The sequence below is a fragment of the Vipera ursinii genome, assembly GCF_947247035.1.
Source record: "Vipera ursinii genome assembly, chromosome: 3".
In the NCBI taxonomy this organism is placed as follows: domain Eukaryota; kingdom Metazoa; phylum Chordata; class Lepidosauria; order Squamata; family Viperidae; genus Vipera; species Vipera ursinii.
Genome location: NC_139516.1, coordinates 193,676,054 through 193,692,938, shown reverse-complemented (window position 1 = coordinate 193,692,938; position 16,885 = coordinate 193,676,054). Strand labels below are relative to the sequence as shown.

At 38.7% G+C, this 16,885-nt stretch overlaps 1 protein-coding gene across 1 annotated transcript in view; it reads left to right on the top strand.

Moving 5' to 3' along the window:
• SYBU (syntabulin) overlaps positions 1 to 16,885 on the top strand; it is a gene marked incomplete at both ends in the record, with an annotated part of 42,581 nt that overhangs the window by 12,914 nt on the left and 12,782 nt on the right. The window contains one exon of the mRNA XM_083358184.1: positions 10,556 to 10,756. Within this exon, the coding sequence (XP_083214310.1) occupies positions 10,556 to 10,756 (201 nt within the window). The remainder of the gene's footprint in view (positions 1 to 10,555; positions 10,757 to 16,885) is intronic.

Below are 16,885 nucleotides of genomic sequence, written 5' to 3'. Positions count from 1 at the left end.
AGTTATTTGGAAAAATAATAAAGGAGGCATACATAAAGGAGGCCTGGGTGGAGCAGTGGGCTAATGCCTCCTTAAGTAACACCAGCTGCCTGCAATTAGTACAGGTTCGCATCCCACCAGGCTCAAGGTTGACTCAGCCTTCCATCCTTCCGAGGTAGGTAAAATGAGGACCCAGATTGTTGGGGGCAATTAAGCTGACTTTGTAATAATGCCGCTTGGGGTGTGTGTGTGAAAGCCCTAATAAGCAGGCATATACATAGAATGAAGGCTACTGCTAAGCTTGTAAGCCGCCCTGAGTCTTTGGAGAAGGGCGGGATATAAATGGAATTAAAATAAATAAAAAAATAAATAAATACAAATAAATAGTAATATCATTACCATCTCAATAGGGCTTATTTCTGAGAAAAAATGAGGAACAGGATTGCCCAACAAGAAACATTCTCAGGGAATCATTGAATCAAAGCAGCAGCCTGTCAAATACAGGGATCTGTTTCCTACAGTGGCCAGATAGATGCCTCTGGAATAATATACAAAAAAAGCGTGACAGGCTGTACTGGATTCAGAGATTTAATTTAGCTGTCAGAGCTGATGGCTGCTCTTGGGTATGTCATCCTGGGCTACTATTTTCCCCCACCGTTTTCAAAATTAATTTGTCTTGTGGAGATGTGTCTTTGTCTTTCATTGATCCATTAAAAGATGGCATCCTCTATAAATAAAAATATGTTGGCAATGGATGATGGGAAATATAGTCCATTAATTTTCTATGCTCATAGGTAAATATCTTTTTTAAAATATTTTATATCATTTTAATTGATATTGGGCTTTTTTTTATACCACCACTGAAGAACTCTGGGCACGGGTGCTCTGCAAATCAAATCCGTCAATTAATAACTTGAGAAGTTGCTACTCTGAAGAAAGTCATTTCAGGAATTATTTTTGTCATGTCATCTTACTATTGATTTTTTTTAAAAAAAGCCAGGTTTTTAAGAGGTGAATTTATTAGATATATATCTCATTGTTTTAAACCTGTACCATAAACATATGTTTCTAGTAAAAATCCATTGATAAGAATGAGCCTTTGGGCTAAGATTTTGTGAATGCTAAACTCTTAAGCCTTGTTAATTTAGCAAGTTTCCCAGTGAATATTCTAGAGGTAGACTGTACATAAATTCAGCCTTTAAGCCTCTACGTGTCACCTGCATGACTGATTTTTTGTAGCAGGAGCTCTTCTGATAAGTGATTATCCCCATGCCCATGTTGTGTACGCCTACTTGGGAAGCCAAGCCAGTGACCTTGACTTCTGCCTTCATCTGTTTCGCTCATCAATCATCCTATCAGTTATGCATCCTTCTCCCCCCCTCACCTGTTTTCTTTTAAAATGCATACACATCAAAGCAGAGTTTTGAAAACAGGATACAGCCCAAAAGCTAAAGCAGTGTGAAGCCAATTCCTTTAAGTCGAATCACTGTTTTGTAATGAGGAATTTTTTTTATTAAGGCACACTTTCAGTTTAATTAGGAAAAACATAAGGGACTGGTGGCTTATTTCATTCCATTCTTAAAACATAAAAACTTCTTCAAGGGACTTGTTTTATCTTGTCACCAAGAAATGGGGAAGGGCAGTAATGATTTATCTTAATAATTGAATGGTGGAGAGCACTTACTCGATGTAGCTCCTGGCCATCTGACGTAAAACAAAGTTAGGGAAGGGAGACTTAACTATCCCTGCTAATATTTTTTATCAAGCGCAGTGAAAAGCCCTGGCAATTATTTATTGATTCATAAAAAAGCTTGGACCACTTTCTATCAAAAGCAATCTCTTACAGCTCAATCTACCTTAAAGGGTTGTTATGGGGAAAATAGGAGGAAGATTCATTGCTTTGAGTTACTTATAAAAACAATAAAGATGGGTTTAAAAAATTCTAATCTAAAATCTAAAACCCTCGTTCCTAAACAGTATGTTAAAACCCATAAGGATAATTGTTGTAATGCTGATGAGAGACACTAGGGACAAAAGCTTTTGTGAAGCTGTAGCCTCAAATCAGAACTAAAGATCCTCTTGTTGCGGGTGAAGAAGGAGATTGCAAAACTTGGGTTGAAACTTAACATTAAGAAAACGAAGATCATGGCATCCGGCCCTCTCAATTCCTGGCAAATAGATGGGGAAGAAATGGAGGTAGTGACAGATTTTATTTTCCTGGGCTCCAAGATCACTGCAGATGGGGACTGTAGCCAAGAAATTAAAAGACGCTTGCTCCTCGGGAGGAAAGCCATGACAAATCTAGACAGCACACTAAAAAGCAGAGACATCACCCTGTCAACAAAAGTGTGTATAGTCAAGGCTATAGTCTTCCCAGTTGCAATGTATGGCAGTGAAAGCTAGGCCATAAAAAAGGCTGAGCACCAAAGAATTGAGGCCTTTGAACTATGGTGCTGGAGAAGACTCCTGCGAGTCCCTTGGACTGCAAGGCGATCAAACCGGTCAGTCCTAGAGGAGATCAACCCTGACTGCTCTTTAGAAGGCCAGATCCTGAAGCTAAAACTCAAATACTTTGGCCACCTAATGAGAAGGAAGGACTCACTGGAGAAGAGTCTAATGCTGGGAAAGATTGAGGGCAATAGAAGAAGGGGACGACAGAGAATGAGGTGGCTGGATGGAGTCACTGGAGCAGTAGGCGTGAGTTTAGATGGACTCCAAAAGATGGTAGAGGACAGGAAGGCCTGGAGGAACGTTGTCCATAGGGTTGCGATGGGTCGGACACGACTTCGCAGCTAACAACAACAACAAGCCTCAAATCTTGGGGGCTGGGTCAGCAAAAAATAAAGAAAAAAATAGAGAAAGTCTATGCTAGGTTGCTCATCAGAGGGAGTCCACCCCAAAACTGAGTTGCCCCAACACAGATTTGGCATCCTACTTTTGGAAGGAAAAAAATAGTACTATCTTTTTCTGTTTCCTTTAACGATCACATGAAGAGCACAATGAAACCAAATATTGCATCCTGCTCAATCAGATCTTTTGCAATTCTGAGATACACAAAGCTTCTGTCCCTGTGCACATGAGGCTGGTTTCTTTTTTTAATTTCAACAGGCTGATTTCCCTTTAACCCACCCTGCCTTAATCTGGGATTTTACTACCTCTTTTGCCACTCTTGTAGAGTAAATCACTCCAATTATTAGGTGATTCACATGGTTGTTAAGTGAATCCATCCAGTTTCTCCCATTGACTTCACTGGTCAGAAGCTAGCTGAGAAGATTGCAGATGGCGATCACATGAGTCCTGAATGCTGCAGCTGTTGTAGATACATGCTGGTTACTAAGTGCCTGAATTTTGATCCGATGACTGTGTGGATGCCGGTGTAAATGTTGTAAGTGTGAGGACTTGTCATAAGTCACTTTTTTTAGTGCGGTGGTAACTTTGAATGGTTGCTAAACAAATGGCTGCAAGTCAAGTAGTACCTGTACGCATTTTATCACAACTTAGTTTGAGGATTAAGGATGTAGCAACTCCTGGACTGTCTCTGTTATTATCTTGAGATCTTGACATCAGAGGAATGGGAGTGGAGAAGATAATAATAGCATTTATTTAGTTCCATGAGAATTGAGGCAGTGGAAGGGCTTGTTTTGGTAAGAGGTTAATTTAAATGCTTTGTGCCACAGCCACCAACCATATTTTAGCAGATACTGGTTAGGAACTGTTTGTAACTGACAGCCTTGTGGAAAAAAGAAAGGAGGAGAGAAAACATTCTGTGCTGTCCAAAATTATGTGCTGCCAAGTTGCATGAGCTGCAAGTTGGCAGATTCCTTTCTTGTAAAAAAAAAGAAAAGAAATGTATGCTGTTAAATTCATGGCATGCTGTCATCCCCAGTCTTCTCTTTCCCTTTTGCAGTCTGATTTGCTCCAAATTTATGGTGGTAGGTTCAGCCAGCCTTACTCTGAAGGGCAAAGTTATCTCTGGTTACATTTCCTTTCGTTCCCACTTGTGACCGAGGTTCTGACTTCACAATTTCGTCATTGTCATTTCAAAGCTTCCAGAGATAAGTCATGTTCCATTTAGAGATAGTGTATGTTAGCAAGCTGGGGGCAAGTGGTAAGATCTGACGACAGAGTCCGCTAACTTGGAGGTGTGGGAGAGAAAGTTTTCAAGAATCACTCAAGAGTCAACCCGTGGGGGCAGCCAACTGCTCATCATGATTTATTGGGCAGTCACTGGTGAAAAATGTGAAGGCGCTGTGGCAAGAAGAATGTAAGCTGGTCACAGGAGCTTTCGAATGGAGATCTTGGCGAATAATGGTAAGCTGGCATTGGGGGGTAAAGGACATTTCCATTTGTGCCAAACGTCTCTGTGAAGCTAAAGAAAGAGATGCTGCTGTGAGCTGTAAGTTGTGATGGTGGACTTTAGATTTTATCTTGAACATAAACTCAGTAGCTTTAAGGAAAACATACTCTCTTCTGATATTGTTATTTCCCCTTTTTTGTGCTCTGCAGCTTCCATTAATGATTGTCCTTATTACGGGGCTGTTGGAAGGCACACTGAAAATTATATTTCCAACTGCAGGAGTATTCAAAAGGGGTTGTCTAACTGCTAAGTAAAATCATGTATAATTATTAATCTATTGTTATTGCATTTTACTGCATGTCTTTTAGCAAACGTGGTTTGAATGCCTAGCAGTCTCTGTATCTACCTGTCCATCCATCAATGTATGAATGAATTTCAGTTCAGTCAATTTTCTTTCTTTTGGTTTAATGGTCAGCATAAATGTAATCTTCATGTTACAGAGGATTGAATTGAAGCTGAAGCCACATTTATTTCAGAACTTGGACTTCAAACATCCAGTCCTTTACAAGACATCTGCTACTGCCTCAGTCTGCCAGATGTTCATTTACCCTGCACTTAAAAACCCCAAACGTCTGCTGTTTGAGCAGCCTGTGGTTGGTCAAAACCACATTGTATTGACTTAGTCTCTAGACAGTTGTGGAACGAAGGGGTTTTCTACTTCTTGAAGCAAAAACAAATTTGCTCTTACAATTCAATAGAATTTTTACATAGGAATTGTTTGGTATTATGAATTGGGTGACTTCATTTTCACCCCCAACCCCAGCCCTGCTGGATAACTACAGGTAATCCTTGATTTACAACCACAGTTGGGACCAGAATGTCCATTGTCAAGCAAAGCATTTGTTAAGTGAGCTGTGCCCGTTTTTGCAACTTTTTTTGCAATAGTTGTTAAGCAAATCACTGCAGTTGTTAAGTGAATCACACAGTTGTTAAGTAAATCCAGCTTCTCTATTGACTATGCTTGTTGGAAGCTGGCTGGGAAGGTTGCAAATGGTGATCACATGACCCCTGGACACTGTAACCATCAATAGATGCCAGTTGCCAGGCACCCAAATTTTAATCCTGTATCTATGGAGAACCTGTGAGGGTTGTAAGGGTGAGGACCAGTTGTAAGTCACTTTTTTCATTGTCATTGTAACTTTGAGTGGTCGTTAACAAATGGTTGTAAGTTAAGGACTATCTATGTAGGCCTGAATCCAATGCTTTAGAAAATTGACCAGGATTCACGTTTCCACTGATGTGTTTTTACACAAACTGATAGTATTTTAAATTCTTAACAAAAATAGCTTATCACAATATTGCATGATAAAATTTGGTTATGCAAAATAAGAACAAAAACTAAAATCCCCCTAGCTTTCAGAAAACTAGTGTCACTGTTTTCCAGGAGCAGCGGTTCCATCTATATGCACATGCATTTTAATGTATTAATTTGAGCACTTAATGTTTTTAAAAAATAATAAATAAAAATGCAGATATCCTGTATACTTGACAATCAATGTGGTGCCATAAATAGAAATATCAAATCAGTAGTATATAAACTGAATTCAAACTTTACTCATTTACTCTACTCTATTATCAAGCTCATTTAATAATTTTAATCCAACTAATATTATTCAGCCTAACCTCCATGAAAAATTTGTTGGAAGTTAAATCTACAATATCACCAATATTGACAACAAAACAACAGAATAATCAGTATTTCCTAATACAGTGTAATAATACTGTATAAAATGTTTCTTAATATTAACACAAGCACAATCTAAGTATAGGAAAAAAAGGAGAAGTTTCTTCCATTTTATAAAGAGAAAAGAACTGAATTAAGGGTCTTCCTAAGTTTTAAAAGATGTGACTCCAGATGTTTCAAGGGGGTATCAAATTTCAGAGAAAGTGAACTATCTAGGATGATAACTCTGTACATTTTAAAAGCTGCTATTTTCTCTAAGATGTCTATTTTAAAATAGTTCTGGAGCTGACAGTCCTTCAAGCAGAAGGTATCTCCAATCAGAATCATCAGATAGTTGTTCAGTTAGACAAACTATGATGGTTTTGTTGGAACTTTTATTTTGTCCTAGAATCTGGAGGATGATTAACTGGAACTGTTGGAAATATATATATATTGATTTATTCCGTGGATTCCATCCAGTTCTGATCAATTTCAGAATTGTTCTTGATGATCTCCAGTTTTCTTTCATTTCAGCAATATAATTAAGAGAAGTTGGTAATCTGTTGATACTATTTCAATCTTTTGAAACCATTCAGAGATTGACAGGGAAATTCAAACTTACTTTCTGTTCAGAAAGAGAAATCATCCTGTGTAAATTTATATCCAAAAATGACTTATTCTTCCCTGCAATTGGCATTTTTATGTACAGCAGTGTAACCTGTGTCTAAGTCACTGAATGACTTTGACTTGAGTGATCGACAGTGCTAGGAGTTGTGCAGCTGCTGTTTTGGTAATGGTGAAAATTTTGATCCTTCAGGAGACATAGTGATCAAATGCTCATCTGATACTAATGTACAGGGAGGAAAAAATGTCCTCTGGCAGAATGGAAGAGGGAACATGACTATACTGATGTATGTTTTCTTTGTAAATATTTGGAGGGGAGAAAAAAAGAAGTTTATACACCAGCCTGGTATTCATTATATAGTTTGATAAAATAACAATAAAATGATTGGTAAAAGTGATTGTATGCAACAGATCTTTGGATTGTCTGTAGTTTGAATTCAAAAGCCTGCTGAGTTATTGTATGTAAAAAGGTCACTAATAACATGAGCCAAGTGAAGAATGATTTTCTGTGCCAAGATCGCTTTGTCCCTATGATAAGCAGCTTGATGTCCATGAAAGCTGCAGAACTGAAGCAGTTTTAGTTATAATAGAAGTCAGGGCTAGATCCAGGATTGAGAAGACCAATTAAAAGTTACTTGTAACGCCCTTTTATTCTGATGAAACCTTTCCTATATTGCTGCTGTCAGGTGTCCCTGTAGCCATTATCTACATTTTTCACAATAGCCTCAATGTGAGCTGTTAAAATAGGAAAAAGGAAGGAAGGAAGGAAGGAAGGAAGGAAGGAAGGAAGGAAGGAAGGAAGGAAGGAAGGAAGGAAGGCGAGAGAGATGGGCTGTGTTTGGGCTTATGGAGGTGTTGGAGCTAGATCTGACAAGGAGAAAGGCAAAGGGCCTGAGAGCAAACTAACCCATTAAGATAAAGTCTGCCCATAAGGTCTGTCCATTCCTTCTGCTGCAAAATGAGAAGCTATGTTTGTTATAACTGAGGTGAGAAAGTGATAAAAGAATAAACAGGATCTGCTACATATTTATGGCTTGAGTCATATTGTTGATTTTCATTCTAGCAATTTTTAGGCTTTTAGAATTCATAATAAGAGCTGCCTTATCAAGCAGTGTGATCCTTAAATCTACCATTCTTCAGGTTTCAAAAATTAATCTGGGAAAAGCTGACCGGAAAGGCATCCCAAGATTCTAGTGACTTAGCCCAGACAGGGTAACATTTTAAAAGCATCTAAGAATTTCACTTCTGTAAAATTGACTTCCAGTATAGGTTCAACGAATGTGTAAATCATCTATTGATTAAAACCAAGGTTTTCAAACTAGGTGTCAGGACCCACCACAAACCACGTCTTAGGAAGACAAAAACTCTTGGAGTCAGTTCTAGTCCAAAAGGAATCTTTACTAGGACATGTTTGGTTGTGGGAATACAAGACAGGACTTAGTATTGTTTTACAAATTGAAATTTTATAAAGGGTACCCAGTTCAACCCCCCTTCCCTCAACCCCATTTGGTCAGCCCCCATCCTTCTACTTCATGTCAACCCTTTCGTGGGGGGAAAAAAGGAACTTTGAATCTTTATGGTTATTGCCTTCTTCCTCTCCCCCTCACTTTTGATCCCCCTAGTTCAAAAGGTTTCCTTGGTCTTTGAAATAACCTAAGGCAGGCTGAATCCACATATGCTCCTCCTTCCTCGGGAAATGGCAGAATCCGTATGGGGGGGGAATAATGTTTTAAACATACATTTATGAATGTGATATAAATGGATTCTGACACTAGGCAACTTTTAAGGCTTGTGGAAAATTCAGAATTCTGGGAGTTGAAGTCCGCAAGTTTTAAAGTTGTCAAGTTTGGAGACCACTGAGTTAAACTGTGGAGAACATAATCTAGTGTGTAATTTGAAGAGTCCTGACTATAACCATTTTAAGATGTTTCTTTTCTGAAATAATAAGACTCCAAATTGGAAAAGTGAAAGGCGCCTTACATTCCTTGTGTAAGGAACTTCATCCTTGTGGGTTTTTCCCCTTTTCAACCTGATTCCTTGATATTCCAGTTTACCTAATAAAGCACAATCCCTAGTTGTGTGGAAATGTTTTCTCATATTCACCTCAATGCAAGTACTGGGTGCCACAAATATTTTAAAGAAGTAGGCAATGATAAGGGTGTGGAGGATTAGTGACTGGTGGTACAGATAACTGAATCTTAAAGAACTGAGGAAAATCAGCAAAGCGGCAAGCAGTAGAATGACTATTGTAAGCAGTTTTTTCCAGAGTGAGAAGGTGAATCTATGAGGCTTTATTGTATTGTTCCTTTAAAGAAAAGAATACAGATTTGTTGCTAGCTACCAACTTCAAAATGCAAAGATATGGAGTTGCTTTCGTTGGTGCAATATTTCTCAACCTCGGCAACTTTAAAATGCATGGACTTCGACTCCCAGAATTCCTTGATAAAGTATGCTGGCTAGGGAATACTGGGAGTTGGAGTTCATGGATCCTAAAGTTGCCAAAGTTGAGAAACAAGGCGGGGGGAGGGAGAAAGGGTCCTTCATGCATTCTCCTTTCCTTTCAGCATAGACTACTGGGATCGCATGTGTAGAATGTCACTGAGAATCTGATGGGCACTTTCTAAGAGGCCCAGGTTAGCCACTCTGGTACAACAAGATGAAAAACAAGCTGTACATGAAAAACAAGCTGTACATCCTTAGCAATGATAGAAGACATTTATATTTGCTCAATTTACCTGTCTGGCTTCTTTGGTTTCGGATCATTTCTTGTTTCAGAATTGATGTTAGACCAATCCCTTCTCAGTTTACTTTGACCAGAATTTCAGCAGGCAAGTTTGTGCATGTGATCAAAAAGTAGCTTCCCTCTTGGTTACTTTAGATCTATTGAAAACCCTTGTGGAATAAAGGCAGACTTTTCTTCTCAACAGAAACATGGAAAATATGCTTGTAGGCTTCAGCTGTTCTTCCTTTGCTAACGTGCAGAGAGTCCTCGACTTATGATCACAAGTGAGGTCAACATTTCTGTCGCTAAGCAAGACAGCGTTAAGCGGATTTCCCCCCATTTTACCCCCTTCCTTGCCACAGTTGTTAAGTGAGTCACTGCAGTTGTTAAATTAGCAACCCAGTTGTTAAGGGAGTCTGGACTCCCCATTGGTAAGCATCAAAATTCAGATGCTTGTCAGAAGGTGATCACATGACCCCTGGACTCTGCAACCACCCTAAATACATGCCAATTGCCAAGCATCTGAATTTGAATCACGTGACCACGGGGATGCTGCAGCATTTGTAAGTGTGAAAAACTTTTTTTTAACGCTGTTGTTACTTTGAATAGTCACCAAACAAATGGTCGTAATCTCTACTGTATAGTAGTACTTCATTTGTGACACCTGCTCCATTCAGTTTGACCATGCTGTCAGCAACCCTGTCAGTGGTCATTGGATCTCACAAGGCTTTTCAATCATTCAGCCTGTCTTTGTGGCATTCCCAGTGTGTTTTCTCATGCCATTCATTGTACACAGCGCATGAAGCCAGGGACTGGTTCTTTGAGAAGTCCTTGGATGGCATGAACTCTGATACATATTTCCTTATCCCATTTTCCATCACATAATACTCCATTTTGAGTGAGTGAGGTGGGAAATAAACCCGCTTGCCTGTCAATCGGTGCTGACGGATACTTCATTTTTGTCCCTCTGTGTTGGAGAGCATAGTTCAAACGTGGGTGAACTAGAAGCTACTGCTGTGGGGAATAAAAAGATGCTTATCAAATGGTGACACAGCAATGTTCCACAGAAAAGAAAAAGGCATTCAACTCCAGCCAGGACGCCATGCTTCATTGCTTTACAGAATGCCTTTACAGAGTGGACCTGTGACAGAGGAGGAGAAGGAAGAGAGAGATACCCAACAAGTAACTTTTGCCCCTCTCTTGTTTTCAGATGACACAGGTTGCCCCAGTAGCCAATCGGTATCTCCAGTTAAGACTCCACCAGATACTGGAAACAGTCCAATTGCTTTCTGTACAGGCAGTGATGGGGGAGACTATGCCAGAAAGAAATTTAATTCAGGAACAGTGGCAGATGGAACTCATCAGCCAGCTCGATATAAAAAGGAAGCAAAGACAAACCTCATAAAGCCAGGTAAGAGATTGCCTATTTAGGTACTATCTTTAAAAAAACATATTTTTTTTCCTTGCAAGATAAATTTTATTGAACTATATCCATAAAATTCATTTACAGCAAATCAAAGAGAGTCTGCATGTATACATATTTGTGATCTTCTGTATCTTTACAATTTAGAAAGAGCTTTTGGCTTTCATGGTACGCTTTGGTGTTCTTAGTACTTTGTGTAAAGTATTTTTTACTTGGAAGTTACATACAGAATGGAGCATACATATTTATTATGAATATGTTTTTTAAAAGCAGAAACTGGGTAGCAAAAAGGCAATGCTTGAAATCTTACAGATCTGTTCTTAATATAAGGTAATGTTTAAATGCTGTTGTGATACCAAGAGATTTTGATTGCTGAGATGTTCATTGACAAAACCCAACCTGATCTTGGTAGGATTTAGTTAGAGCTTGTTTAATCTCATCTAGACTCTAACAACTTTCATACACCAGTTCAGGCTTTTCATGGCATTTATGGGGGTGGCAATATATAATACCTCTTGGTATCACAATAGTAAGTGGAAGTGATGGCCAGGGGATCTTTGCTCAACTTTAGCTGCTATGCCACCCTACCTGAACCTGGATTACACCCTTGGTGTCTGTTATTCATATCTCAGTCTCCAGGTATTTATTTAGACTAATGTGCTCCATGTAAGCCTTTGGAGATTATTTGAAAACTACAATTGGTCCAGAATACAGTGGCCAGATAAACGGGTGAAATTTATTTATTTATTAATTCAATTCAATCCAAATATTGGATAAAAGCAACTTTGAAGTTATTCACAAGCTTCTGGATGAAATTTGGAATGCTGATCATCAAGATCCTTAATGGAATGCCACCAGGTTACATCAGGCACTGCCTTACCAGGGTTAATTCTGGCTATCTAGTCCAAACATCTTGAGAGGTCCTACAGATTGCCTATATCCTGCACTCCTCCAAAAAGGACATGGGACATGGATGAAGTATCTGGCTGTTCTATAAGATGTCCTCCCACCTGCAATACATATAGTACTCTTTTTGCTTTTTTGCAAAGCAGTAAACACATTTTTGTCTCACTGGGTGAATGTCTGCACTCCATTGATTAATATGGATAATTTCTGATGAAGTGAGCCCTATGAAATGTCAGACTGGTCTTCACTATAAATTAACATCAGAAGATCTCTGATGACAAAACTACTGGGGAAGATAAAATACTGTGTGATGCACATTTGTTAAGCAACTATCCTACCACTCTTATCATTTGCAGCAAAATTCTGTGCATATCTTCTCAAAAGTAATTCCCAGTGAGCTTAATTTCATAACTTTGCAGTCTTTTGACCTGATTAAAGTCATGCTTGGGTTAGATCTGTTGAAATTATTGAGATGTGGGGGTTTATTCTAAATAAAGTGAATCCAAACAATCCAAAATACAAATACAGCTGAAGACTGGAAGTTTCAAATGAATTGAAAAGGCCCCCCTGAATGTGAAAGACTATTAACTATTTTTAGACTGATTGAACAATCATGTCATCTTTTTATGTTAAAACTGTGGTCATTTATTTGCAGAAAGAGTTTACAGTCTGTAGGATGCTATGGTAGATTTGATACTGATTCAAGAGCATTCCATTCCCCTCTTTGGAAAATATTCTGCAAAATGTTTGCAGAAATTGACATTTTAAAAATAGTGCTTGAATTGCTGCTTTTTGTTCTCAGCTGCAGGGATCAGCAATCTGGTACAAATAATGTTTGTTGCTTAAATACAGAATGTGCTCAATTGAATAGAGGCCTTGTCAGGGGAATAATTGACTGTTTGGGGATAATAGCTTTGCAGCACACCTACCAAAATCCTGCATTGTTCATTCTTAACTGAAGATTTCAAAGATAGCTTTCATTTCATGGTTAATCTGTTACTGAGAAATGTTCACCTGTTTTCATTCCCACTTATTTTTCAGCTAACTATTTTGGATAATCACATGCAGAATAAAATCCAGATGTGTGATCAGACAGCTCTTATCCATATGTTTGCTATCACCGATTCCAGCTTTGTGGCGTGCATAAGCCCATGCTTAGGGTGTTAAAAGTTAGCCCCACAGAAATATGCAGCTAACTTTCACCTTGTTCCATTCAATTCATAAGTTTGTAATATAGGTGGTCCTCATTTAGTGACCACAATTGGGACCGGCAACTTGGTCATTAAGCAAAGCAATCCTTAAATGAAACTGTGAATATATAAAAGCCACGCTGGTGCAGTAGGTAGAATATACTATTGCAGGCTAACTCTGCCCACTGCCAGGAGTTTGATCCTGACTTGCTCAGAGTTGACTCACCCATCCTTCCAAGGTCGGTGAAAATAAGGACTCAGATTGTTGGGGGCAATATGCTGACTCTCTAAACCAGTTAGAGAGGGCTGTAAAGCACTATGAAGTGGTGTTGAAGTCTAAGTGCTATTGCTATATTTATGATCTTGCTTCAACAAAGATCATAAAGGCTGATTGCAAAGTTCTTTTTACATCACTATTCATAACTAACTGCAAATGGTTACTAAACGAGCCATCACTAAGCAAAGACTGAGATACATTTGATGCATTTGAGATACAGGGAGGCAAATTCTCATGAAACATTGGAAAAAATGCTTTGTGACAGTAAAAATAATTTGACCATGGAATCCATTTTACAGAGACGTAGTCAACTCTCTTTCACTGGGTATGTTCAGTGAAGCTTAGAGAGGCTCTTGCCAAGATTTATTTTACATGTAGTCCTCAACTTATCACCATTCATTCAGCAACCCTTAGACATTATATGATGGTGCTGAATGAAAGGATTTATGACCAGTGCTCAAAATTACAGCTATTACAGTCCTGCCACAGGGACATGATTGGAACCTGGGCCTTTGGCAACCCACTCGCACTTAGAATGAGTTGCCAAGCCCTCTAAAATCATTTGACTGCCATTTGCAATCTTTCCTGCTGATTCCCTCAGAAAATCCACAGAGAAGCTGGGCAGAGAGGGTCACAAACCACTTCCTTTGTCCGGCACAGACTGCACAGCACACCAGTTCATCTCCCCTGTCTGGAGACTTTTCTAGCCCAGGCAGGGAGGCGAGCTGGCATACTATGCCAGTGTTTCTCAACTTTAGCAACTTTAAGATATGTGGACTTCAGCCCCCAGAATTCCCCAGCCACATAAGTCCTGTGCCAAAAAAAAAGGAAGGGTTGTCCATTGCTTCTTTGGGGATGGTTTTTTCCCCCCAACTTTAGCTAACAGCTTTAGGATTACTTGATGATCTCCCTTCCAAGAACCAACCTAATTCTGATTTTTGAAGATCGAGCAACTGTAACAGAGCAATCACTGCTACCAGCTCTGATTGTATTATAAATCTCCATGGGATGATGATAATCAGTATATTAAAAAAATAATAAAATATTATCAAAAAAGCTCAACCCTGTCTCAGTAACCCTGTCAATAAAACTAGTGGATGATTCTTTTACAAAACAAATGATATTTTGTGTGCCTTGATTTCTCCATCAACAACATCTGCCAAACAGCTTTAACGCATCTAAATAGATGTTCACTTTTTGCTTTCTTTTCTCTTTGTAATCCCTACTTTTTGTAGATCCTTTCACAGCTAAAGTGTGATATAAACCCAAGTAGTCCTCACTTAACAGTGGTAATTGGAACTGGTGTTTCCATAGTTAAGCAAAGCAGTCATAAAATATGGCACCGTGTGATTGCATGGTTAGTGACAGCACTTATAGGACTACTCAGTTACCATTGTTACGCTACACGTTTGCTACTTCTGATTTCCTGCTAGTTTCTCCAGGGACTTTGCTTGTGGGAAGATGGCAAGGAAAGTCTCAGATTTCAATCACATGATCATGGGGTGCTGAGAGGGTTGGAACTTTGATGCCTGGTCATAACTATCACTCTTTCAGTGTGGCTGCAAGTTTAAATAGTCACTGAACAAATAGTCCTTAAACAAGGACCACCTGTACTTGCTCATGATATCTCATTAAATTAATGTTCTTTCTTATTTTTTTCCTTATTGTGGATTGCTACCCTTACCCCCTTCTTTTGCCTTTTTTTTGTAATCTTATAGCAAGGAAATAATTTGGACATTATTTTGTATGCAAATTCCTTGAAAAACCTCAGGGCCTGCAGTGCCCTAAAGCTATGATGTTTCATTCAGAGAGTTCCAAATACAGTAGTGCTGCCAAATAATAATTTTTAAAATGCTAAAAGAGAAAAGATATTTAACACTTGAGTAAGGAACAATAATCTTAATTGTATTTATCTTAAATCAAATCAAATAACATTACATTTAAAGGCCAAATGCAGCTTTTAGGCCAAAACAGTTGGACACTCAGCTCTAAAATATTTGTCTTTAGGCTTGTGCTATTGGGATTTTTTATGCTTCTCACTAGATTGTCATCTCTTTCCCAAATAGGCAACTGTCAAACAGAGGGAGGACAACATTGATAATAGTCTCTATATTGGAATTAGAAGGATTCTTTACCCTTTCAGTAGACATGCCCTTAAATCTAGAGAACTCAGGACCTTCAGAGCAGGGGTCCCCAACCCCCGGTTCATGGACCAATACCAGGATGTGGCATGCTAGCAACCAGTCTGCACAAAAAGCAAAGCCCCATCCGCGAGATGTAGGCAGCACACAAAACCACACACCCTTGGTCTGCAGAAAAAATCTCTACATGAAACTAGTCCCTGCTGCCCAAAAGGTTGGGGACCTCTGCTTCAGAGGACCAAACAATGAGGAAAAGAGACCTCACAGCTTGATATATACGTTACAGATTTTTCTCTCTCCATATACTTTATTTTTACTTTTATTTATTCCAGGACATTGCTGCAACCACGAGTTGCACAGAGAACAAATAAAATAGATTAATTTGCTCCTAACAGGCAGTCTTTTCCTATTCTTCTTTTGGCTTATACCTTGTCTTCTCCTACACCTTTCTCAAAGGGAGTGCGGGCCCTTTGATGAAGCTAGAGCATAACAATGAGATGCAGTGCTACTCATGAGAATACTCAATTGCTGATAGGCTACCTTTTAGCCGAGTTGGTTGCTATGGTACTGGCTAGGTTTGCTTAACAGTTACTCTGATGTGAGGGGTTACTAAGTGATCTGTCTCCATGGAGACACCAGGATAAAACTATGCTCCACAGAATACATAAATTACACATCCCTCTACAAGAGAATCTTACAGCTTTTCTTTTTGTGGAGAGTTTCCCCCCTTCCCCATTCTGGAAACCTTGAGTAAATACACAATCCCAAATGTAAGCAAAAGAGGCCAACATTGTTTAAGTTATCTGGTGTGTAAGGTCTCATCTTTGTAGTTTAAAGAAGCTACCTCTAAAAATTGCTCAGAAATGACTAGAGATTTTGATGGTGAAAGATTCCTGGACTTTTTGGGCTCAGGGTGGTTGTTACAAATACAAAAATCAATACCCATGATCTGTTCTGGTAGCACCATAAAATTGTTAGGAAATTAAAGTAAGAGGAATATTAAGACTGAGAAGAGGGCATGCAGATGAAAGGATGCAGCTATGCACATAGAAAACAAATTAATACTCTCTCTGAAACCTCTAGACAACAGGAAAAGGAGAGATAGATGAAGCTGCAAGAGACTTGCTTGCCATTTTTTTTCTAGTTAAAATTGAAATTGTGATTCATGGAGAAATCATATTAGCACGTCTTTTCCTCTTTTACAATCTATGAAGACTTTGAGCCAACATAAATATAAAACTGGGCTATAAACACTTTACAAAATCTGTTGTTTATTGTAAAATATCCAAAAGGTTGACCCAGAGCATGGCTTCAAGCCTGCTTGTTTACTTTTCTTGTTCTTCTGCATTACTGAAAATTTTTCCCAAGTGAACACACTATAATATTTTTCCAAGTCATTACAGTATAAATAGTACACACATAGAAGTCTCTCTGTCTTAATTTGTACCCTTTGCTGGGATATTGTAACACTGGTTTATTCTTTTCTGGCTCAGTAGTTAACCCCTACCAGTTGGTTAATTCAGTAAATCAAAATTAATATTTTCTCACAGCAGATACTGTAGGTTTCTTCATTCCAAAGAGCAATGAATAATATTATGGTTAA